Below are 26,705 nucleotides of genomic sequence, written 5' to 3' on the forward strand. Positions count from 1 at the left end.
AAGTTACTGTTTACTACTGAGGTGTTAATATAACATAGCATTTTTTTAAAAATTCTGCTCATCTTATCCTGTGTAACTGTGAACTAAAGGTACTAACCACATTTTCTTTGTAATATGTTCTATTTTGCCTTTCACTGGAAATGATCACTTTATATCATTTGGTATTTATTTTTCATGTTCTATTGCAACCTAAAATAAAGAAATGTCAAATAAAGTGTATCATGCTATAAAAATCTACAATATTTGCCTCATTATAAAAAATGTGTTGCTTATTATAGAAAAAGTAGGGAATCCTTAGGAAAAGGGATATTTTAAAATATATGATTATAATTAATGTTCTGATGCATTTGCTAGATCTTAGGTCTTTTTTGGAGGATATACATTCAAGTGATTGTAGAAAAATGGGACGGGGGAGAGGAAGAGAAGGGGAAGAGGGTTGAAGTAGAGAAAGTGGGAAGGGGGAGGGAGGGTGAGGAGGGGGGTGGAAGGAGAACAGAGTGGAAGAGAGAGGGATGGGAAATGAGAGAAGGGAAGGGAGGAGGATAGGGAGTGGGAAGAAGTGGGGATGGGGGAGGGGGGAGATAGGCAGGAGTGCCTCACCCAGAAAGGACATCAATAAAAGTTTTCACTTCCCAGAGTAGGATCTGAAATGACCCAGGCCCATCTTCCACTGTGACTTGGGAGGAGGTCTCCCTCCCTTGTGTGGTTTATTTTTCCTTGTAAGTAATATTATGCATGATCCTAAGATTTTGGTTTGAATTTATTTTAAGGAGGAGACCCCTTAAACTCAGTTTACCAGAGTGCTTTGTACTAGGCACAAAGTCACAAGCACAGCAAATAATGCTTTATTTCACATCTGCCATTTCCCCAACTGCATATATTTTCTTCAAGACCTTACAGGAAAGAGTTGCAGCAGGAGGAAGACAGGATTTGCAAATTTCAGGGTCTCTTGCCATGAAATTATCCAATAGTCTTCCCAGATCCCACCATATATAGTTTAGTATCTTGCATTTATCCCTGCTTAACAGTGGCCCCTCATGTCTATGTGTTTGTTGTGTGCTCAGCCGTTTCAGTTGTGTCTGACTCTTTGCGACCCCACAGAGCATAGCCTGCCAGGCTCCTCTGTCCATGGGATTTCCCAGGCAAGAATACTGGAGTGGGTTGCCATGCCCTCCAAGCGATCTTCCCAACCCAGGGATTGAACTGGTGTCTCCTGCATTGCAGGAAGATTCTTTACACCTGAGCCACTGTGAAGCCCCTTCGTGTCTATAAATGTAAAAATGTCCCAACCCATGAAATATATGTTTAACCAGTCATGCATGTTTGGATATTTAGGTTATGATTTATACAAAATCAGGAAGCAAATGATTGCTTTTAGCAATACCTGTGCTATTCTGAGAGTGCCTGTATTTTAGTTCTGAGACTTTTACATCCATCGAGAAAATGGTGTGACAGCAGATTTACTTATAAGCCAGTGCCAAATAGAAGACTAGTAAAAAGCATGTACCTGGTTCACTATGGGCTACCCAGGTGGTGCAGTGATAAAGAATCTGCCTGTCAATGTAAGAGACTCAAGAGATGTGGGTTTGATCCCTGGTACAGGAAGATCCTCTGGAGGAGGAAATAGCAACCCACTCCAGTATTCTTGCCTGGAAAATTCCATGGACAGAGGAACCTGGTAGTCCATGGGGCCTCGCAAAGAGTTGCACATGACTGAACACACACACAGACACACACACACACACAGCACCTGGGTCACTGCTGCAGAGATTCTCAAATGGGATCATATACCGTGCTTGCCAGACATCACAGTAGAGCCCTTAAAATTTCTACATGGAATGCAACATCCTTATTGCAGCTTAGCACATTTACTGAAGTATTTAGCCCCTTCCTGCTCTGTATTTTCCAGTATTAAAGGAACACATGTCATTATGAAATATTTGCAGAATAAAATGAGAAATGCAGATAATCATTCAGAAGCACACTACAGGAAGATTGGTGTACGGAGATTGGTGTATTTTCTTCCAGTTCATCTCTTTAATTAGGTTTTACCAAAAATTCTTTTCTCAAATCAAGTTGGGTAGGCATAAGAAGCTAATTGGAAAGACAACTTAATGGTCTTTTCAGGTTAAGTCTGGTGGGGGTTTGGGTGGGAAGCGGGCAGGTGTCCTAGATTTTTTAATCAGTATAGCTAGGATTCTGGGAATGCAAAAGGTGGGAGGTGGGTGCTTCAACTACCTAGGCCGAGTCAAAGGTAAAAAGAGCCAGGAAAGCCCATGAGCTTGCAGGTTCGTTGGGCTGCAGGTTTGTCCATCACACTCTCAGCCAATGAATGATGCCAGGAAAAAAAAAAAAAAGCCGGCTGGGAATGCAGTTCACTGGCAGGGGGCAGGGGCGTGAGAAGGGTTTTGTGGGGTCTTCCTCAGTGCTTTCTTACTAGTGTGCTGTTTCCTTTGGCAGTGCTTAAGGATGAGGCCAGCCGTTTCCTTTCTTCCCCCAGCCTGACCTAAAGGTCTTCACCTCCTCCGCTGCTGCAGTCATCCCCGCCTTCTCCTTTGAGAGTTTTTAGCAACCTGAATTTGGCCTTGAGGGTCCAGGTCGTCACTCTAAAAGTTTGTTCTTTCCCTTTAACATGGCAAACGTAGATAATGGAAGGGCTTTCCTAAACAGCAGCAGGGGCTCCTGAAGAGGTCAGGGAAGAAAGGAGTTAAGAAAGAGACTACACAGATAGTCAAATGATGCAAATGCCCCCATTCTGACTGGGTCTAACTGTATAGGTGTCCTAGACCTCAAAGAGCTTCAGGGGTTAATTGATGAGATAGAAGCTGAGTTTAAAAAGGAATTGGCCGCTTTGGAAAAAAGGATAAATCCTCACTTGATTAGGTGTTCGCGAGGATTAGGACAACCTGCAGTATAATAACTCCAATACATATGCATTCAAATTTTATGTTTTGTGTTTTTTTGTAAGTGTCTTTCAAATTTAAAAATGAAAAATTTAAGTATTGTAACACACAGCGTTTAGAAATACACTTCTTTACAAGAGATGTAGAACACAACACATTCTGTAAAGCCTCTGTATAGTTTAGTCCTTATGATGCCCTTTTAGAGTGTAACTGGGAAAATTATCAGAACTCCACTGAAGCTAATATTTACTTGAGGAAAAAAAAGTACTTTACAGAGCCAGTTTACATGTGTGATGTCTGCTCCTCAGAGTTACAAAGAGTTTAAATCAACTTCGACCAGATGTATCTTATTATTGTTCTATAAATTATAAATTATTTATTATGCTATAGTACTTTACATATAGTACATTATTATCACTGACTTAAAGTAAGCATAGAGTTATGAATTTTAATAACACATTAATTCCACTTCTAAATTATTTATGTTTTTAAATTTTGCATAACAGAGGTATTTCCAAAGAAAAAATAAACATAATGGAGATATTATTTCCTTCTGTGTTGCTAGTAAAAGTGTTGGCAAGCGGTTTTCTCATCTTTTAGACATAAGTTATGTAAACTATGGGTATTAAGTATATTTTTGCAGTATACTTCACTGTAAGTTATCACTTTATTATTATATCTTGATTATAAAATACATTCATTACAGAAAATATGGAAAATATACTGAAAAGTATAAAAAATATTTTAAACAATCCTATCTTCAAAGATAACCACATTTCACATGAAAATATTTTTATCATTTTTATTAATGTACTGCTATCCCTTTAACTTTTCATTTGATATATTTTGGAACCCTTTCTCAATCAGAGCATGTAAACTTCATTCTGCTTAACATAATATATCATAATGTGTTTCATCAGTTTCTTATGGGCATTTAGGTTAGGAGAATCTTTTTTCTTTTTTTTCAGGAAAATTTAGCTTTATATACAAATTGTTAAGATAGCACAGAGTTTACAAATATCCCACATTTAGTTTCATTTGCTATTCAGATATTATGGTAGTATGGTGTGTTTTTCACAATTAATAAAGAACATGATACATAATTATTAACTAAATATATATTAATATTTTATTCATATTGCCTTCATTTTTACCTAATGCCCTTTTACAAGCATATAGAATTTCCTTGTATGTATTTGATGCACCAGCTATGTCTGACTTTTCCACAATAATTTTATTGTGTCTCATCTTTTCATATAAAATTTAAGCCTTGGGTATGTTGTTGAATACAACATAATTCCACTTTGACCATTGGGAGCTCTTTCAGTTGGATCCTGTGTCGCTTTGATAGATCCATCTTTTTTTTTTTATCACTTTCTTATTTTCTGGGACTATAAGATGCTCCAGGTTTTCTTTTTTTATTTCTGCCCTGGTCCTAAAAACCAACCATTTCTGCAAAGATCATGGTTCCGTTTATTGGAGACAACATTGGAAGCTGGGTATGCTTGTTCCATAGGTTTTCTTGCTTCTAATCCATTTCAACTGAGAGCACAAGGTAATATATGTATATGTATTAACATATGCCTATACTTATATTTCTATATCTAACTACTCATTTCTATATTTAGGTACTCATGAATTCATACTGATGCCTCCAACTCTAATCTGTTAACACATGGATTAATATATGTTAATCTAGCCTTCCCCTCTTGTTTCTAACATACCACTCCAACAGTGAGAAACATGGATTTGACTATCTGCTATCCTTTTACATAATTGTTCTTCCCACTATATATTTGAAGTGAATGGTTTCAAAATTGTTAACCAGTTCTCCATGAGAAATACTTTACCCAAAAGAGGACTATGGTTCCTTTTTGCTTTATTATTATTATTTTTTGTCTAAATTTCCAAGGTCACCTACGTTAGAACATTTTTCCACCACCACCTTCATTGAAATTATTTCATATAGTTGTAATACAGTTAGATTCTTGTTACAGTTATCATTTCATCTTGGGATCCAACAACTTCTTAAATGTTTTACTTTATTTACATATATAAAGATTTGTATACATTATTCTTTGTGTCATTAAGTTCTATTGGTTTTAACAATTGTAAAGAAAATCTAGATTCTTTGCCTATTTAACTACACCCTCCAGCCCATGGCAACCACTGTGCTTTTAACTATCTTTTTAGTTTTGCCTTTCCCAGAGTGTCATATTAATGGAATTATAGTGTATGTAACCCTTTCAGATTAGCTTTTTTTGATTTATCAGTATGCATCTATCATTCATTGATGTCTTTTCATGGCTCATTTCTATTTGTTGATGAAGAATATTCCATTTTATGGATGTACCATAGGTTTTGGCTCCAGATCTAATACTTTTAACCACCATGTTCCATATCTCTTCCCCAAAACTATAAAAACTCAGGCTATCATTATTTGGGGAGTTTTCTTTCTTTCTTTCTTTCTTTTTTGATTCTTAAATCTACTCTTAGCCATTTTTCCTCCCTCTCTATCCCTGTGCTTTTGTAGATAATTGTAGTGCACTGAGTCTGACTTGAAGAATCTTGTTTTGTTTGTTTGTTTGTTTGTTTGTTTTTTGCTCTGATAACAAACAGTGACATGCCAGGAGTGGACAAAGTGAAATCCCAAACTCTGTTACAAGGGTATAGTTTTAAGAGCAAATTTTTCTAATTGATTGGTAATTTTAAGAACTGTCTTTGAATTAAGGGAAAATGTTGCAGTTGCAAAGAACTGGACACAACTGAATGAGTAAGCACAAGCCCAAGCAAGAATTTAGGTAGCTATATGACTTTTTGTCTTTCTATACAACTAATCACTTGTTTTGACACCATTATGGAATATTGAATATCCAATGTAATTAATTCCTGCCTTTATTATGTAATCCATTCCCTTATGTGTTTGTACCAATTTCTGGGATTTCTTTGGAAGGAATGATGCTAAAGCTGAAACTCCAGTACTTTGGCCACCTCATGCGAAGAGTTGACTCATTGGAAAAGACTCTGATGCTGGGAGGGATTAGGGTCAGGAGGAGAAGGGGACGACTGAGGATGAGATGGCTGGATGGCATCACCGACTCGAACGTGAATCTGAGTGAACTCCGGGAGTTGGTGATGGACAGGGAGGCCTGGCGTGCTGCGATTCATGGGGGCGCAAAGAGTCGGACACGACAAGCGACTGAACTGAACTGAACTGGACTGTTCTGTTTAGTAGTGTTATTCTTGTGCCAGTATAAATCTTCTAAAACAAATTTCTCATATACATTTTATTATTTGGTAAGAAAGGTCCTTATAAAACTTGTTTTTAAGATTTTGGAGGGATATTTTCATCTATTTATTTTCTGAGATGAACTGTAATATCAGTTTTTTTCAGGCTCCCTCCCTAAGGCCTATTGATATTTTGATTATTATTTTATGATTTCATTTACAGAGAATCAGGAGTAGCATATTATTGTCTTCTTATCCAAGGACAAGCTGTGTTTAATATCCTTCAGTAGAACTGTAGAGTTTACCTGTTAAAAGAGGCTTTTAAAGAATATTCAAAGCCTGTTCTTCAGTTTCTTCTTCCTTCATCTACTTTTTGCTTATGCTGTTCTGCTTCTTGTTTTAAAATCATCTGTGCTTAGGCATTGTCCCTTTTATTTCCAGCTTTGAATGGGAGCAAGCGTTTGCTGATGTGTGAAGTGGTAGGAGGAATGAGCCTGTGCATGACAGAAACTTCAGTTCAGGTTTGTCTCATTCTCTTTCTGAATTGCTGTATTCATTTTCTGCTGGAGGCCATTTCTATCTTCAGGTTAGGGTATTCTCTACTTTCTCAGCCCTCACTAGTGCCAGCTTTGGATTGAGTAGGTCAGCATGACTCAGTGAAATGCCTGCTTTAGAGGTATTCTGTGGCAATCTTCTCGTTAATTTCTGCTCAACAGACTGGCTGGCATCTTTCGTTATCTGTTGCTTATCTGCCTCCTCATATTGAAGCAGTCTCTAGCTGCCTTCTGAAAATGAAGATGATGTGTTGGTATAATTTCTCCTTAACTCCAGCTCCCTTTTTGTTCTATCTTATGAAGCTATTTTCCTAATAGGCCATTTCTTGCTGCTTTCAATGTCTGTCACAGGCCTAAATCAGATATTCACAGCTTGAACACTTAAGGGAAAAGCAAGCGTTAGCTCAGAGTCATACAATATTTTTGTTTAAATTTCATTGTAAGTGGAAGATATTATTTCTAGTGTGTGGCTAAGGATTGTGATGATTTCTTTGATTTAAAGATCATTTCTGCCTTTAATTTTTATTTGGATAATTCTGGTCCACAGGAAGGATTGAAAACAACAGAGCAATGTAGAAGGGACTCTCCAAGAGGGGATGGGGTATGTCATGTTCCCTAAATGTATTGACCTCAGAAAGCTTTTCTGCAGCACAGCTATTAACAATTCTCCTTATAGTGTTCTGAAATACCAGTCTGGTGAATTTGGCCTTGGACAAATAAGGAAATTAGCCCAGCTTTATCTACTAGGAAAAGCATCCTTAATCAGCACTTAAAAAGTTTATTTTGAGATAATTAATGACTCACAGAAAGTTGCGAAAACAGTACAGAAAATTCCTGTATACCCTTCACCCAGCTGCAACTAATGATAACATCTTACATGACTAAATACCCAAGCCAGGAAATTAACATTGGATTGTCTACAGATGTCATTCAGATTTTGATAGATTTTACATGCATTCCTCTCTCTGTGTGTGTATGAGTGTGAATGTGTATTTGTGTGTAGTTCCTTGTCATTTTATCACATGTATAGATTCATGGAACTACTACTAAAATCAAAATTCAAAACTATTCCTCTTGCCCCTAAATTCTGAAAACTATTACTTTGTTCTCAATTTTGAAATGAAAAAATTATACAGATTGTTACATGAATAGATTTATATAGCATGTAACCTTTTGAGGATGACATATTTTCGCTAAGCTAAATAACCTTACAATCCGTAGAATTTGTACCTGTATCAATAAGCTATTCTTTTTATTGCCGAATAGTATTCCAGCATGTTAATCACTGATTTATGACTCTTTATAGGAGAATAAGGGTTTCTCTGGTGGCTCAGTCTGTAAAGAATCTGCCTGCAATGCAGGAGATGCAGGTTTGTTCCCTGGGTGGGGAAGATCCCCTGGAGAAGGAAATAGCAACCCACTCCAGTATTCTTGCCTGGGGAACCCCATGGACAAGGAGCCTGGCAGGCTACAGTCCATGGGGTCACAAAGAGTCAGACACAACTTAGTAACTAAACCACCACAACCACCATAGGAGAATAAAAACAAGTGGAAAGGAAACAGGACTGCCAGTGGCAAGAACCTCCCATAGGGACAAAAGGAATAATTAAAAGGTCCTTCTTCCCAAATTCTGAAAGTTTAATTCTTGTTGTTCAGTAGCTCAGTCACGTCTGACTCTGTGACCCCATGAACTGCAGCATGCCAGTCTTTTCAGTCCTTCACCATCTCCTGACACTTGCTCAAACTCATGTCCATTGAGATGGTGATGCCATCCAACCATCTCATCCTCTGTCATCCCCTTCTGCCTTCAATCTTTCTCAGCATCATGATCTTTTCTGAGTCAGCTCTTCACATCAAGTGGCCAAAGTATGGAGCTTCAGCATCAGTACTTTCAGTGAATATTCAGGGTTGATCTCCTTTAGGATTGATTGGTTTTATCTCCTTACAGAAAATGTTTATGCAGTGCTTACTGTACACTAGGAGTATACATGTTATTATTTGTGTAATCTTTATTAATCTTTATTACACATCCATTGGCTCATCAAAAAAGCAAGAGAGTTCCAGAAAAACATCTACTTCTGCTTTATTGACTACGCCAAAGCCTTTGACTGTGTGGATCACAGCACTGTGGAAAATCCTTAAAGAGATGGGAATACCAGACCACCTTACCTGCCTCCTGAGAAATCTGTATGCAGGTCAAAAAGCAGTAGTTAGAACTGGACATGGAACAACAGACTGGTTCCAAATCGGAAAAGTAGTACATCAAAGCTGTATATTGTCACCCTGTTTATTTAACTTATATGCAGTGTACATCATGAGAAACGCCAGGATGGAGGAAGCACAAGCTGGAATCAAGATTGCCAGGAGAAATACCAATAACCTCAGATATGCAGATGACAGCACCCTTATGGCAGAAAACAAAGAACTAAAGAGCCTCTTGATAAAAATGAAAAATGAGAGTGAAAAACTTAGCTTAAAACTCAACATTCAGAAAACTAAGATCATGGCATCTGGTCCCATCACGTTGTGGCAAATAAATGGGGAAACAATGGAAATAATGAGAGACTTTATTTTTGGGGGCCCCAAAATCATGGCAGACAGTGACTTCAGCCATGAAATTAAAGGACTCTTGCTCCTTGGAAGAAAAGCTATGGCCAACCTAGACAGCATATTAACAAGCAGAGACATTACTTTGCCAACAAGTTCCATCTACTCAAAGCTATGGTTTTTCCAGTAGTCATGTACGGATGTGAGAGTTGAACTCTAAAGAAAGCTGAGGGCTGAACACCAAAGAATTGATGCTTTTGAACTGTGGTGTTGGAGAAGACTCTTGAGAGTCCCTTGGACTGCAAGGAAATCAAACCAGTCAGTCCTAAATGAAATCAGCCCTGAATATTCATTGAAAGGACTGATGCTGAAGCTGAAGCTTCAGTACTTTGGCCACCTGATGCAAAGAACTGACTCACTGGAAAAGACCCTGAGGCTGGGAAAGATTGAAGGTGGGAGAAGGGATGACAGAGGATGAGACGGTTGGATGACATCACCAAATCGATAGACATGAGTTTGATCAAGCCCTGGGAGTTTGCAATGGACAGGGAAGCCTGGCGTGCTGCAGTCCATGGAGTCACAAAGAGTCAGACATGACTGAGCAACTGTACTGAACTGAATTTTTCTTACAATGTTATTAATTAGGTAAATTATTGCTTTTATTTAACAAATGGGGAGACTGACGTATAGAGAGATTAAGTAACTTGTCTAAGCTCATACAATCAGTAAGTGACAAAGTCAGGCTTTAAATTTGGGAATCTGGTTCTAGTCCATGTTCTAAACTGCTCTATTATTCCACCTGTCTACCATGCTATACCACCTAGAGAAGCACCTTCTTTGTCCATACTTAGGAGTAGATAAGGCCCAAGGGAAGCAGCAGAGAAGAAATAAGTACAACCTGGAAGAAAAGGGGATGCCTTTCCACTTCCCCAGCAGTAGTGTCCCCTGAATCCATTTGTCACCCATGTATGAGAAATCTTATCAAATTTTGTAACTTAGTGAGACCACTGGGTAATGATAAGCCCCTAGGTCGTATTTATCATACACACAAGTATGATGAGAACGACTTAGTAAGTTTCTATTTCAATTAAATATATAGTGATCCATTACTACTAAAGATTTATTCTACCTTTTCAACTGCTTGTATTTTTAATCATTCCGTGATTACCTGACCTGCCTCTTGAGAAACCTGTATGTAAGTCAGGAAGCAACAGTTAGAACTGGACATGGAACAACAGACTGGTTCCAAATAGGAAAAGGAGTACGTCAAGGCTGTATATTGTCACCCTGCTTATTAACTTATATGCAGAGTACATCATGAGAAACACTGGGCTGGAAGAAGCACAAGGTGGAATCAAGATTGCGGGGAGAAATATCAATAACCTCAGATATGCAGATGGCACCACCCTTATGGCAGAAAGTGAAGAGGAACTAAAAAGCCTCTTGATGAAAGTGAAAGAGGAGAGTGAAAACTTTGGCTTAAAGCTCAACATTCAGAAAACGAAGATCATGGCATCTGGTCCTATCACTTCATGGCAAATAGATGGGGAAACAGTGTCAGACTTCATTTTTCTGGGCTCCAAAATTGCTGCAGATGGTCACTGCAGCCATGAAATTAAAAGACACTTACTCCTTGGAAGGAAAATTATGATCAACCTAGATAGCATATTCAAAAGCAGAGACATTACTTTGCCAACAAACGTCCATCTAGTCAAGGCTATGATTTTTCCAGTAGTCATGTGTGGGTGTGAGAGTTGGACTGTGAAGAAAGCTGAGTGCCGAAGAATTGATGCTTTTGAACCGTGGTGTTGGAGAAGACTCTTGAGAGTCCCTTGGTTTGCAAGGAGATCCAACCAGACCATTCTATACATCAGTCCTGGGTGTTCTTTGGAAGGAATGATGCTAAAGCTGAAACTCCTATACTTTGGCCACCTCATGCAAAGAGTTGATTCATTGGAAAAGACTCTGATGTTGGGAGGGATTGAGGGCAGTAGGAGAAGGGGACAACAGAGGATGAGATGGCTGGATGGCATCACTGACTTAATGGACGTGAATTTGAGTGAACTCTGGGAGTTGGTGATGGACAGGGAGGCCTGGCGTGATGCAATTCATGGGGTTGCAAACACGACTGTGCGACTGAAGTGAACTGAACTGCAAGAGTCTAACAATCAGTAGGTGTAAGAAGGGAAAAAAAAGCTGAAAATGTGGTTTACTCCTAAGCATCCTTGAGCAGCACCCAAGGGACATTTACAGGAATTGGGCAATATAGAGGATGAAAGCTCATATTTGAAGTCTATTAGTCTTAGTATTGACTCCCACTTTTGTCACTTATTGCTGTGTGACCTTTTGCAAGTTACGAAGCCTCTCTAATCCTTGTTTTTCCTATCTCTAAAATGGGCCTATTTATCTGAATGTATGTGTGTGTGTGCTCAGTCACTCAGTCGTGTCTGACTCTTTGCGACCCCATAGACTATAGCCTGCCAGACTCCTCTGTCCGTGGAATTCCTCAGGCAGAAATACTGAAGTGAGTTGCCATTTCCTTCTCCAGGGTATCTTCCTGACCTGGGGATCCAACTCACATCTCCTGTTCCTTGTGCTTTGGCAGGCTTTATTACTGAGTCATCTGGGAAGCTTGTTATCTGACTACTCATAGAATTATTGTAATGTTTACATGATATATTGTTTATCAAGTGCTTTTAGAGTGTTTGATATGCAGTGACCACTCAAATAAGAATTTATTGCTATATTTAGGATAATTGAGTTTTACTTGATAACTCCAGGTAATATATCATGATGTTAAAGATGTTAGAGTTGATATTAACTTATTTAGGTTTATCTGTCTTCAAGGAAGAAAATCCTCTTTCTTTCATGGATTTCATATAACCACTACTGTTCTTTCTTGAATTTTTCCTCCTTAAATCACTAGCTCTGAACTAATTCCTGGTAAACACCAACCTGCCTGCATACTTCCTTACTCCCTATGTCTACAGTCCTTGAAGGTGATTTGAATTTTTATCCATTCCTCCAAGGAGTCAGGACTCTACCCAGTTTGTTTTCTAATTAAAAGTCTATGACAAATCCTTTTCTTTGGTGATGTTGAATACATCTGGACCATTCCCAGAACCCAGACATGCATTTATGTGCAAGATAGTGGTTTACAAACCATCACCAGTGTGAACTGTTTTCCCCATAACCTCCTCTTAGGTTTGACCAGGATATTAACTGGGAACATAGAAGTCAGATCAGTGATTTTTATTTATTTATTTATTTATTTGGCCATGGTTTCTAAAAATGTTCTTTTGGTCAGGAAATTCATTTATAAGAACTTCTTGCAGAAGTTTAAGAGAACACAAGAAGTAGCAGATGGCATCACTTAAAACATTTGCATTGCACTGTGTAAGAAATGAAATGTGAGGAAAGTAAAAATTTTTCTTGTAATGATTTCTTTAAACTGTCACAACTATATACAGCTTCACATAAAATATCAGCTGTAAAGCTGTTGAAATTGGTATTAACTCGCACCAGCCTGTCTTGCTTTAAGGGAAAACATCCCTTTTAATCCAGTAAAAATATGGGAATATGATGCATTACTTATAATTATTTAGGTGTAATTCAAGTTATAATAGAATTCATCAGTCTCTGGATTGAAAAACAAATTTAAAAATGCACCAAAACAAATATATAGCTTAAACATTTTTTCATTATTTTTGACTAGGTTCAGGGTGCTAGGAAAACATTTCAACAAGCGTAATATACTTTTGAATATTGGAAAAGTTGAATTTTCACAGCATAATTACTTTCAGCAGGTTTCCAATTAATTGTTAGAAATTCTTTTACATGAAGACTACAGCTGCATTTAATTATGCTGAAGGGCTAGCAAAAGAGCATAGGTATTTTCAAAAAATCTGTATAGATGATGAGGCTTTATGGAAATGGATCGACTTTTTGCAATTGCAACTTTACTAAATGATCAGTCTCTAAGCAGAACATGGGAAAGTATCATAAAATTTCTCTAGTTTAGGGAAATACCCAGTTGATTTTCTGCACAACTGTTTTGGAAATAAGTTAGATCTTTTGAAATGTTGTGTTTAGGTTTGTTTAGCTCATGTTATTAAATATTCCCATTAGTATAATTATTAGTGATTTCACAAGGAAGCAAGAGCTCACAAATGGCTTACCTCAATTACTATGTTTATATGTGAAAAAGAATATTTATTGCAGAAACATTTATTTCATATTAAATATGGCTTAAATCTCTGTCCTAATGTTATCATCCTTTTTAGTACACAAAAAGTATTTGTGTATTGTGAAGTGCAGTTGAGTCAAAGTTTTGTTACTCAGGGCAGATTAACAAATTCTCATCTACCAAAAATGTATTAAATGATTTTTTAAAAAATACCAGAATTTGTTGATGTCTAAGAGCTTTTATTTAGCTTTTCTTCTTTATCTAGCAACCTGATTTGTGATAACTTTCCTAACGGTACCTTGTACCTAAAGGAAAATAGGAGAGAGAACACAGGCTGACATTTCTCATCCAATTTTAGAGTCTGTCTTGATAATTCCTATTTAAAACCACACTAACACCATTTATAAGGTAATGTGTAAGAGGAATGAAAATCTTAGGAGAAAATTATTTGGAAAGGAAATGAATAAGTAATTCAAAAGAATATTTTTATAGGTTAGTCTTTTGGATAATATATATGAAAAATGGTCTGCTATACTACCAATAAAAAAGATGAACATTAAAATAAGATACTGCTATTTACCTGTTTTCTTGGCAAAGTAAAATTTAAAATTTTCCATCATCGTTCCAAAATGTGAAGAAAATACCTGACCACAAGCTGCAAGTGGGAAGGTATAATGGTACAGATTTTCAGGAGTATGATTTGGCAATATTTAATAAAAAACTTTAAAATGTGCATGTTCTTTCATGTGGCAAATCTTCAAGAAATTTATCTCAAGGAAATAATAGTGAGCAAAAACAGTTATAAGAATATTCATTTTGGTGACGCTTACAGATGGTGACTGCAGCCATGAAATTAAAAGACGCTTACTCCTTGGAAGGAAAGTTATGACCAACCTAGATAGCATATTCAAAAGCAGAGACATTACTTTGCAAACAAAGCTCCGTCTAGTTATTGCTATGGTTTTTCCAGTGGTCATGTATGGATGTGAGAGTTGGACTGTGAAGAAAGCTGAGCACTGAAGAATTGATGCTTTTGAACTGTGGTGTTGGAGAAGACTCTTGAGAGTCCCTTGGACTGCAAGGAGATCCAACCAGTCCATTCTGAAGGAGCTCAGCCCTGGATGTTCTTTGGAAGGAATGATGCTAAAGCTGAAACTCCAACACTTTGGCCACCTCATGCAAAGAGCTAACTCATTGGAAAAGACTCTGATGCTGGGAAGAATTGGGGGCAGGAGGAGAAGGGGACGACAGAGGATGAGATGGCTGGATGGCATCACCAACTCAATGGATGTAAGTTTGAGTTAACTCCAGGAAGTTGGTGATGGACAGGGAGGCCTGGGGTGCTGCGATTCATGCGGTCGCAAAGAGTCAGACACGACTGAGCGACTGAACTGAACTGAACTCACAATACTGAGATTTCTGAAGCAATTTAAATGTCCTAAAAGAGGGGATTCGATTTATAAGCTATTGTTTATTCATACAGTTGAATAATGTAAAGGCATTTAAAATAATAATCTATGCTAACATTGAAAGGTAGCTAAGATAAATTGTTTAATGAAAAACATCTCAAAATATGGAAATGTATGCGTATATATGTAAATTATATGTCGTGCCCAAAAATGTTGATGGTAGTTATCTATGTGTAATGGAGTTTTAGGTAATTTATATTCATGATTTTTGGTATTCTAAATTTTATATAATGATCAGAGCTTACTGTTTTGATCAGAAAAGAGAGCAGGAGAAATAGGAACATTTTAGAATTATAAACAATTATGTGGATGTGTAGAGTCAGTAAATAAATGAGGAATTGTGAAGGTGCCATAAGGCACATATTTGAGCTATGTAATATTGGAAACTAACTTTTTAAAGTATATGCACAAGTGTAGTTTCCTTCCCAGTGATCACCTTAAGACCAAACACTTACTCCAATTATGCTGACACTAACAGAATGTTAAAGATGATCTACTTCCTCATTTTATAGATGAAAAATATTGGGCTTACTGCATCTAAATACCATCTAAGGTCATGCAACAGCCAGGTAACGAGAGGTTTACAAAACCATAATGCTTTCCCTTTCCATTTTTGGGATAATTAACTATTACTATGAATCCAAGTTTTTCCAACCTCTCTAACCTTCAGTGGCTTCTTTTCCTTTTAAATATCCAAATAACCTAGCCTCAGCCTTCCTTCCCCCATGTCACCTAACTAACCTAATCAAGTAACCTAGTCTCTGCCCAGTTTCCTTTCTAAGTATTTCCTAGAAATACTAGCGAATGCTTGGTCGTATGTTCCAAAAGTGTGCCTGATGGTTATTTAAAAGTTCTTTCTTAAGGAATGTGCTTCGGACTTTTCCCCTGGTCATATTGTGCTGTCTTACAATTTCTTCTTCATGCGACTGCCTCCTACCCAACCCACATTACACTAAGAATGAACACATCACTGTAGAAAGTAAACCCCTAAACACAGTTCATATCTGACTCTTAAATGCTTAACAATAATTTATTGATGGTTTGGGAATGGCAGAAGAAAATTATCAGACAGAAAAGGGAAGTTTTTAAAAAAATTAGTTTCTATTGGAGTATAGTTGCTTTACAGTGTGCTAATTTCTTGCTGTACAGCAAAGTGAATCAACCATATGTATACATACATCCCCTCTTTTTTGGATTTACTTCCCATTTATGTTACCACAGAGTATTGAGTTCCCTGTGCTATACAGTACGTTCTTGTTAGTTATCTAGTTTATACATAGTAGTGTCTATATGTCAATCTCAATCTCCCAATTCATCCTACCTACCTTTCCTATGCCTGTGCCCCCATACCATATGTTTGTTTTCTATGTCTGCACTACTGGATTATTATTATTATTATTATTATTATTTTAGAAACAGGAAAATTTAAAACTAGCCATCAGAGGTCCATTGTCTGTGCATTTGAACAGGGGTCCCTGAATTGCAGTCCTCCCTGATGCCATATATCTTGCAAGCACCGGCTTATTTCCCACATTGGGGTTTCTTGACCCGCTTCTTCATTATAGGTGATTAAGGTTCTAATTGGTCTTGGAGATTAGAGAAAAAGGAATTTCTTCCTCTCTCCTTGTCAAAGGACTGTTGTTTTGCCAATGGGAAAGTTAAAAACCTCATTTCCTTCAGCAGAAACTCCATCATTGCCACAACAATGTTCCAGATAGAATAATTTTAATAGTATATTTCTCAGTCTGGTCTTTATATATACGTTCAGTTCAGTTATTTGGTTATGCCTGACTCTTTGAGACCCTATGGACTGCAGCAGGCCAGGGTTCCCTGTCCATCACGAACACACGGAGCTTGCTCAAACTCATGTCCATTGAGTTGGTGATGACATACTACCATCTCATCCTATGTCATCCCCTTCTCCTCCTGCCTTCAATCTTTCCCAGCATCAGGGTGTTTTTCAGTGAGTCAGCTCTTTGCATCAGGTGGCCAAAGTATTGGATCTTCAGCTTCAACATCAGTCCTTCCAATAAATATTCAGGACTGATTTCCTTTAGGACTGACTGGTTTGATCTCCTTGCAGTCCAAGGGACTCTCAAGAGTTTTGTCCAACACCACAGTTCAGACGCATCAACTCTTCAGCACTCAGCTTTCTTTATGGTCCAACTCTGACATTCATACATGACAACTGGACAAACCATAGCTTTGACTAGACGGACCTGTTTCGGCAAAATAATGTCTGCTTTTTAATATGCTGTCTAGGTTGATCATAGCTTTTCTTCCAAGAAGCAAGCGTCTTTTAATTACATGGCTGCAGTCACCATTGGCAGAGATTTTGGAGCCCAAGAAAATAAAATCTGTCACTGTTTCCATTGTATCCCCATCTATTTGCCATGAAGTGATTGGAACTAATGCCATGGTCTTAGTTTTTATGAATGTTGAGTTTTAAGCCAGCTTTTTCACTCTCCTCTTTCACTTTCATTGAGAGGCTCTGTAGTTCCTCTTCTCTTTCTGCCATAAGGGTGGTGATGTTTGCATATCTGAGATTATTGATATTTCTCCGGGCAATCTTGATTCCAGGTTGTGCTTCATCTAGTCCAGCATTTTGCATGATGTATATGAGTTAAATCAGCAAGGTGACAATATACAGCCTTGTCATACTCCTGGTTCTAACTGTTGCTTCTTGACCAGTATACAGATTTCTCAGGAGGCAAACAAGGTAGTCTGGTATTCCCATCTCTTTAAGTGTTTCCCCCAATTTGTTGAGAGCCACACAGTCAAAGACTTTAGTGTAGTCAGTGAAGCAGAAGTAGAGGTTTTTCTGGAATTCTCTTCCTTTTTCTATGATCTTTTGCTTCTATTATCCAACTACTCTCCTTCCTTAAACTCTCTGAAGTTATTATTTTGTGAACCAACAAAGGATTTTCAGTTGCAAGGCCTAAATCATCTTTTCAGTTGCTTCTTTTTTGTTCTCTTTATTTCAGTTTGTCTCTCACTTTTTCTAGTGTTCTACTTTCTCTCTAACTTTGTCTATCTTCACTCCTCCTTCTCTTGTCTTTTCACATGTTCTGTTGCTTTTTTCTTCCTAGACAAATGATTAAGTAAATTTTGACTTACTTACTCCTTTTCTATACCGTTTTTGATAGTTAATGTACTATAATATATAAAGATGAATTGAAATTCTCAGACAAGGGGATTGTTTTTACTTCTAAATTAAGTATGATAGATTTGCCAATTTATCTGGTTCTAAATATCTCAGATGAGAAGACATCCCAACAGAGACACTGTCTTCATAAAGATACAAAATGCACTAACAGCAGAACCCTCAGTAGCAGAAAATGCCTGAAAAATTCAAACATCCCCAGTATAGAAATCAAAATAGAGTATATATTGATACTGAACATACCTTCTTCTATATTCTTCTAAGACTTCCACTTCTCTTGTTAATATGTTTTTTATAATTGCTAAATACCTGAAACAACTCTATAACTTTTATTTTAACTAATACTGGAGTAAAAGTAGCACACATTTTTTTCCCTCTCTAATTTCCCTTTCCTCCCTCTTCATGATCGCAAAGGAAAAATCAAGAAATCCTCTCCTTCCTCCAACCCTCAAAAGTTATTATTTTGTTGTTCTATCCTTTTGAAAATAATTGCTTTTTTGAGAGAGAGTTCATGGATATTACTATTTACTTTTACAATGTATAATACAATCTAATGGTTTTTAGTATATTTACAGAATTGTGAAATGATCACCATGATCAACATTTTTTTCATTACATGAAAAAATCCTATGCCTACTAGTGGTCACTCCTTATTTCTCCCAGTTCTCTTTTTCTCCAGCCCTAGGCAACCACTAATCTACTACCTGTCTCTATAGATTTTCCTGTTTTGGAAATTTCCTATAAATAGAAACATATATAATGTGGCCTTTTATGACTGGCACTTTTCACTTACCACAGTGTTTTCAAAGATCATCCATTTTGTATCACGAGTTAATACTTCACTCCTCTTAATGGCTAAATATATTCCATTGTATGGATGTATCACATTTTCTTATATAATGTGATGGCGTTTGGGTGCTTCCACTTTTGACTATTATGAATAATGCTACTATGAACATTTACGTGGACATGTGTTTTAATTTCTCTTGAGTATATATCTAAAAGCAGAACTTCTGGGTCATGTGATAACTCTGTTTAACGTTTTGAGAAAATGACAGGCTGTTTTCAAAGGTGGTTGCATCATTTTACATTCCTACCAGTTAAATATGAAGGATTCATTTCTCTGTATCTTTTCCAATAATTGTCATTATCTCTATTGTTGATTCCAGTGGTTCTAGAGAGTGTGAAGTGGTTTCTCAAAATGATTTTGGTTTGAATATTCTTGATGACTAATGATGTTGAGCCAGATCTAAAAGATGATATATAATTATTGATTATCAATTGACTTTTTAAAAGTGAACAAGAGGAAGGAGTAGATCTACTTCCTTTTTAAGTTTTTATTTTTATTAAAGTATTTTTGATTTGCAGTGTTGTGTTAATATTTTCTGTACAGCAAAGTGATTCAGTCATAGATAGATAGATAGATATAATTTTTTAAAGTATTCTTTTCCATTATGGTCTATCATACATTACATTATATAATTCTCTGTGCTATATGCTAGGACCTTAGTGTTTATCTATTCCATATATAATAGCTTACATCTGCTAACACCAATCTCCTACTCTGTCTCCTAGTCCCCTCCATCTTGGTAATCGCCAGTCTGTTGTCTATATGTGTGAGTCTGTTTCCATTTCTTAGATAGGTCCCTTTGTGTCTTTTTTAAATTGCACATGTCAGTGATATTATATAGTATTTATGTGTTTTTCTTTCTGCCTTACTTGATTTGGTATAATAATCTCTGTTGTATCCATGTTGCTGCAAATGGTGTTATTTCATTTTTTATGGCTGAGTAGTATTCCACTGCATGTATGTACCACATCTTCTTTACCCACTCCTCTGCTAAAGGACATTTAGGTTGTTTCCATGTCTTGATTGCTGTGAATAGTGCTGCCATGAACATAAGGATGCACGTATCTTTTTGAATTAAGAGTTTTGTCCAGATATATACCAGGAGCCAGTTTGCTGGACCATATGATAATTCTTTGACTGTGTGGATCACAATAAACTATGGAAAATTCTAAAAGAGATGGGAATACCAGACCACCTGACCTGCCTCTTGAGAAATCTGTATGCAGGTCAGGAAGCAACAGTTAGAACTGGACATGGCACAACAGACTGGTTCCAAATCGGAAAAGGAGTGCATCAAGGCTGTATATTGTCACCCTGCTTATTTAACTCATATGCAGAGTACAGCATGAGAAACTTTGGGCTAGAAGAAGCACAAGCTGGAATCAAGATTGCCAGGACAAATATCAATAACCTCAGATATGCAGATGACACCACCCTTATGGAAGAAGGTGAAGAGGAACAAAAAAGCCTCTTGATGAAAGTAAAAGAGGAGAGTGAAAAAGTTGGCTTAAAGCTCAACATTCAGAAAACGAAGATCATGGCATCTGGTCCCATCACTTCATGGGAAATAGATGGGGAAACAGTGGAAACAGTATCAGACTTTATTTGTTGGGGCTCCAAAATCACTGCAGATGGTGACTGCAGCCATGAAATTAAAAGACACTTGCTCCTTCAAAGGAAAGTTATGACCAACCTAGATAGCATACTGAAAAGCAGAGATATTACTTTGGCAACAAAGGTCCATCTAGTCAAGGCTATGGTTTTTCCAGTGGTCATGTATGGAAGTGAGAGTTGGACTGTGAAGAAAGCTGAGCACTGAAGAATTGATGCTTTTGAACTGTGGTGTTGGAGAAGACTCTTGAGGGTCCCTTGGACTGCAAGGAGATCCAACCAGTCCATTCTGAAGGAGATCAGCCCTGGGATTTCTTTGGAAGGAATGATGCTGAAGCTGAAACTCCAGTACTTTGGCCACTTCATGCGAAGAGTTGACTCATTGGAAAAGACTCTGATGCTGGGAGGGATTCGGGTTATGCAGAGAAGGGGACGACAGAGGATGAGATGGCTGGATGGCATCACCGACTCGATGGGCGTGAGTCTGAGTGAACTCCGGGAGTTGGTGATGGATAGGGAGGCCTGGCGTTCTGTGATTTATGGGGTCACACAGAGTTAGAAACGACTGAACGGCTGAATTGATAATTCTATTTTTAGTTTTTTTGAGGAACCTCCATTCTGTTTTTCATAGTGGCTATATCAACTTACATACACACCAGTATTGTAGGAGGGTTCCCTTTTCTCCACACTGTCACCAGAATTTGTTGTTTGTAGTAATAGAGTTTTAATGATGGCCATTCTGACTGGTACAATGTGGTACCTCATTGTAGTTTTGATATACATTTCTCTAATAATTAGCGATGTTGAACATATTTCCATGTACCTGTTGGCTGTTTGTATTTCTTCTTTGCAGAAGTGTCTGTTTAGATCTTCTGCCCATTTTTCAATTGGGTTTTTTGGTTTTGTTGTTAAGTTGTATTTGCATATTTTAGACATTAAACCCTTGTCAATCACATTGTTTGCACATATTTTTCCCCCATTTTGTAATTTGTCTTTCTGTTTCTTTATGGCTTCTTTAGATATACAAAAAAACTTGTGAGTTTGAAATGTCTTATTTGTTTATTTTCATTTGTTTTTATTTCTGTTGCCTTGGGAGACAGACCTGAGGAAACATTGGTGCAATGTATGTCAGAATTTTGCCTATGATCTCTTCTAGGAGTTTTACGTTGTCATGTCTTATGTTTAAGTATTTAAGCCATTTTGAGTTTATTTTTGTGCTTTTTTTTTTGTGAGAGGGTGTGTTACTTTTGATTTACATGTGGCTGTCTAAGTTTTCCACCACTTAACAAAGAGATTTTTTCCCTTTGTATATTCTTTCCTTTTTTGTCAAAGATTAATTGACCATAGGTGTGTGTGCTTCCTTTTGATAATAATAACCATGAGTTCAATCCCTGGCCAGTGAACTAGATCCCACATACCACTATATATACATACATACACATATATATGCACACATGCATACACACACGCAAAGTACATGCCTAAGACTTTCTATGTGAAAATTATGATCAAATAATGATGTTATTTTGAGTGCAGTTTTACAAAATAGACAGCTTTATCATTACCTGTCATAAAACAACCCCTGTTCTTGAGTTTCTAAGCAAAGGAAATTTATTAATGATATTACATTCCAGTTGCTCAAGTAGATCATTGCTTATATTTTTACTAAAGTAAAAATTCATGCATGAATAAGCTTTAAATTTTTCTTTGCTTTAAATTTTTTCTTTGCATACAAAGAAGTATGTTCTTTGCAAAATCTCCATAACATTTTTATATTTTTCACTCTGGAGTGAGTATGACCTGGGATTCAAAAGCATATTGCTTTTTCAGTTATTAGTTGTGTCATCTTGGGCAAGGTAATCACTTTTAAAAGTAGTGGATATATGAATTATGAATCATGTCTCTGTCCATATTCTTTATACTATTAATAAAATACTATACTAATAAAAGTTAATAAATATTATATGTATTAACTTTTGCAAATTAATTATACATATATACATAGAGGAAATATTTCAGATCATTGAGTCTATTGTGAGGCACTTGTTAGAAATGAGAGTTTACCTTTTAACAAAAAGTTCAGAGTATTAGGAATTAGTAGTTCAAATATTTCTAGACTTTTGGGTTCAAATCTAGTTCCAATTGCTATTAAAAAAAAAAAAAAGTTTAACAACGGGCCCGAAACATGATTTTGGCCACCTACATGAAAATACAGGAATGTTGTTACAGGAGCTCTTCTCCAGACAAGTAACATACCTGTTAAACAAAACGTTTCCATGCATATTTCATGAAAAATATATTCTCTGTCACAATACATTATCTATTGTTTATTATCAACTCTGACTAGAGAACTGGGCCAGCAGGTCTTATTCTCTGTGACTGAGATGATTGGGTAGGGTGGTAGCACTGTGGCTTTTAGAATTCTTGAAATCTTCAGGATTACACTCAGTTCAGTTCAGTTCAATCACTCAGTCGTATTCTACTCTTTGCGACCCGTTGAATTGCAGCATGCCAGGCCTCCCTGTCTATCACCAACTCCCGGGGTTCACTCAGATTCACGTCCATCGAGTCAGTGATGCCATCTAGCCATCTCATCCTCGGTCGTCCCCTTCTCCTCCTGCCCCCAATCCCTCCCGGCATCAGAGTCTTTTCCAATGAGTCAACACATCGCATGAGGTGGCCAAAGTACTGGAGTTTCAGCTTCAGCATCATTCCTTCCAAAGAACACCCAGGGCTAATCTCCTTCAGAATGGACTGGTTGGATCTCCTTGTAGTCCAAGGGACTTTCAAGAAGCTTCTCTAACACCACAGTTCAAAAGCATCAATTCTACGGTGCTCAGTCTTCTTCACAGTCCAACTCTCACATCCATTCATGACTACTGGAAAAACCATAGCCTTGACTAGACGAATCATAGTCGGCAAAGTAATGTCTCTGCTTTTCAACATGCTATCTAGGTTGGTCATATCTTTTCTTCTAAGGAGTAAGCATCTTTTAATTTCATGGCTGCAGTCATCATCTACAGTGATTTTGGAGCCCCCCGAAAATAAATTCTGACACTGTTTCCACTGTTTCCCCATCTATTTCACATGAAGTGATGGGACCAGATGCCACAATCTTAGTTTTCTGAATGTAAAGCTTTAAGCCGACTTTTTCACTCTCTTCTTTCACTTTCATCAAGAGGCTTTTTAGTTCCTCTTCACTTTCTGCCATAAGGGTGGTGTCATCTGCATATCTGAGGTTATTGATATTTCTCCTAGCAATCTTGATTCCAGCTTGTGTTTCTTCCAGTCCAACGTTTCTCATGATGTACTCTGCATATAAGTTAAATAATCAGTGACAATATACAGCCTTGACGTACTCCTTTTCCTATTTGGAACCAGTATGTTGTTCCATGTCCAGTTCTAACTGTTGCTTCCTGACCTGCATACAGATTTCTCAAGAGGCAGGTCAGGTGGTCTGGTATTCTCATCTCTCAGAATTTTCCACAGTTTATTGTGATCCACACAGTCAAAGGTTTTGGCATAGTCAATAAAGCAGAAATAGATGTTTTTCTGGAACTCTCTTGCTTTTTCCATGATCCAGCAGATGTTGGCAATTTGATCTCTGGTTCCTCTGCCTTTTCTAAAACCACCTTGAACATCAGGAATTTCACAGTTCACACATTGCTGAAGCTTGGCTTGGAGAATTTTGAGCATTAATTACTTTACTAGCATGTGAGATGAGTGCAATTGTGCAGTAGTTTGAGCATTCTTTGGCACTGCCTTTCTTTGGGATTGGAATGAAAACTGACCTTTTCCAGTCCTGTGGCCACTGCTGAGATTTCCAAATTTGCTGGCATATTGAGTGCAGCACTTTCATAGCATCATCTTTCAGGATTTGAAACAGCTCAACTGGAATTCCATCACCTCCACTAACTTTGTTCGTAGTGATGCTTCCTAAAGCTCACTTGATTTCACATTCTAGGATGTCTGGCTCTAGATGAGTGATCACACCACTGTGATTATCTGGGTTGTGAAGATCTTTTTTGTACAGTTCTTCTGTGTATTCTTGCCACCTTTTCTTAATATCTTCTGCTTCTGTTAGATCCATACCATTTCTGTCCTTTATTGAGCTCATCTTTGCATGAAATGTTCCCTTGGTATCTCTACTTTTCTTGAAGAGATCTCTAGTCTTTCCCATTCTGTTCTTTTCCTCTATTTCTTTGCATTGATTGCTGAAGAAGGCTTTCTTATCTCTTCTTGCTATTCTTTGGAACTCTGCATTCAGATGCTTATATCTTTCCTTTTCTCCTTTGCTTTTTGCTTCTCTTCTTTTCACAGCTATTTTTAAGGCCTCCCCAGACAGCCATTTTGCTTTTTTGCATTTCTTTTCCATGAGGATGGTCTTGATCCCTGTCTCCTGTACAATGTCAAGAACCTCATTCCATAGTTCATCAGGTACTCTATCTATCAGATCTAGGCCCTTAAGTCTATTTCTCACTTCCACTGTATAATCATAAGGGTTAGACTGGACCATGGCAAATAAATATAGCTGAATATATTTACCTATTTTATTATCCAGTGTGCATGACTGTGCAGATGTAGCTTAATAATATTAGCAACAACATATCTTCTCTAAATCCTTTAATACTTTCAAGATGAGTATATTTCACAGAAGCATTCCATTTTATGGAATATACTGGCAGGAGATGAATTTTTTCCTAGAGGCTGGGACTTAGGATCTTTTTCAAAGTCTCTGAAGTACAACTTTGCTTAAAGGTGTGTGTTCAAGTTGGAGATTTCCAGATTAGATGCATGTCGGCAAAAAAAGTCCTATCAAATATCTCTTTGCCACCCACCCCCCGGTTAACCAGTTCTCTGCATGTGACAAGGTTTTCGTAGAGGGAAAGCTTTGATATTTAAAGGGAAACATTCATGGAGATATTAGTGTGGAAGAAGGGTTTTCCAGGCAGTAATTAATATCCAGTTGAGTGAATTCTGGCTTCTTTCACATGATAGAAGTCACTAAGTACATTTATGAGAGCATACATAGGCATTCTGGCATAGTATTCCGTATATGTCAGTGTCTCTGGAAGTCACAGTATTCTTATAATTTTTCTGTTGTGAAATTTCTTTCAATCTTATTGACCCTTGGATCTGCATATGCAATTTTTAGATAACCTATGAATAATGTTTAACAAGACGTAGCTTGTAAATATCAGGAAAAAATAGAGATCACCTACTGTGATCCACCCTGATGCTGGGAAAGATTAAAGGTAGGAGAAGGGGATGACAGAGGATGAGATGGTTGGATGGCATCACCGACTCAATGGACATGGGTTTGGGCGGACTCCAGGAGGTGGTGATGGACAGGGAGGCCTGGTGTGCTGTGGTTCATGGGGTTGCAAAGAGTCAGACATGACTGAGCAACTGAACTGAACTGAACTGAACTGTGATCCCGAAAGTATATTGGTACAAGAATATTGTTCTCCATACTTCTGCTGCAGTTTTCTGCCCTTTTTTTTTCTTTAAATCTACACTATCAGTAAACATGGAATTGAATGCCCAGAAACTTCAGGAAAGAATACTTGACTGACAGATAGTTGATCCTGCCATGATTATGTGAACTTGGTAAGATTTTAACCTCTGAGCCAGGGAAGAATCATTTATTAATCTGCTTCACGTAAGTCTGCTAAGAGGCTGAAATTTAGCCAAGAATATTTTAGTTACCTATATTATTATTATGTGAAAAATCCTAGTATACTTGTATGGGTAGTAGAGTGATATAGGGAAAATAAAGTGATGTTATTTAGTGAGTGATAATTATATTTTATAACTTTAAAATTAAATCATCACTAAGGAAGCTTGATTTCTTTTTTGCAAGAAAGGATATACAATGTTGATAGGTGTTTTGAAATACTCATCTGGCAGGTGTCTCAAATTACTTCCTGAGAAATGCAGGCTTGAAACCTCACAATCATTTTGCCTACTTTTCTTTCACAACCCCTTCCCAATGAATGGATTGCTAAGCATGTTCTAATATTTACTTTATGCCAACTCTCTAGTATATTCCTTTCCTTCAAGGGACATATACTTTAGAACCTGACCACCTGAATTTGAATTCCAACTTGGGCATCTACTAATTGCATAAATCTTGAATAAATACTTAGCCTTTCTATATCTCAGTTTCTTTGTCTATAAAATGAACTTAATAA

General features: G+C 37.3%; 1 protein-coding gene across 13 annotated transcripts in view; it reads left to right on the forward strand.

Annotated features, from left to right (window-relative positions):
- LOC138930621 (uncharacterized) overlaps positions 1–26,705 on the forward strand; it is a 371,542-nt gene that overhangs the window by 2,410 nt on the left and 342,427 nt on the right. For 12 of the 13 annotated variants that reach the window (XR_011446261.1, XR_011446255.1, XR_011446263.1 and 9 more), the window contains exon 2: positions 6,573–6,652. Coding sequence is in view for 2 of the 13 variants with exons in the window: in XM_070291126.1 (XP_070147227.1) it covers positions 6,599–6,652 (54 nt within the window). In the remaining 11 variants the exon portion in view is untranslated. Of the gene's footprint in view, positions 1–6,572; positions 6,653–14,388; positions 14,709–26,705 lie in introns of those variants that run through there. The other variant, XR_011446264.1, reaches the window with a different exon arrangement.

The sequence above is a fragment of the Ovis canadensis genome, chromosome X (genome assembly GCF_042477335.2).
Source record: "Ovis canadensis isolate MfBH-ARS-UI-01 breed Bighorn chromosome X, ARS-UI_OviCan_v2, whole genome shotgun sequence".
Classification (NCBI taxonomy): Eukaryota; Metazoa; Chordata; class Mammalia; order Artiodactyla; family Bovidae; genus Ovis; species Ovis canadensis.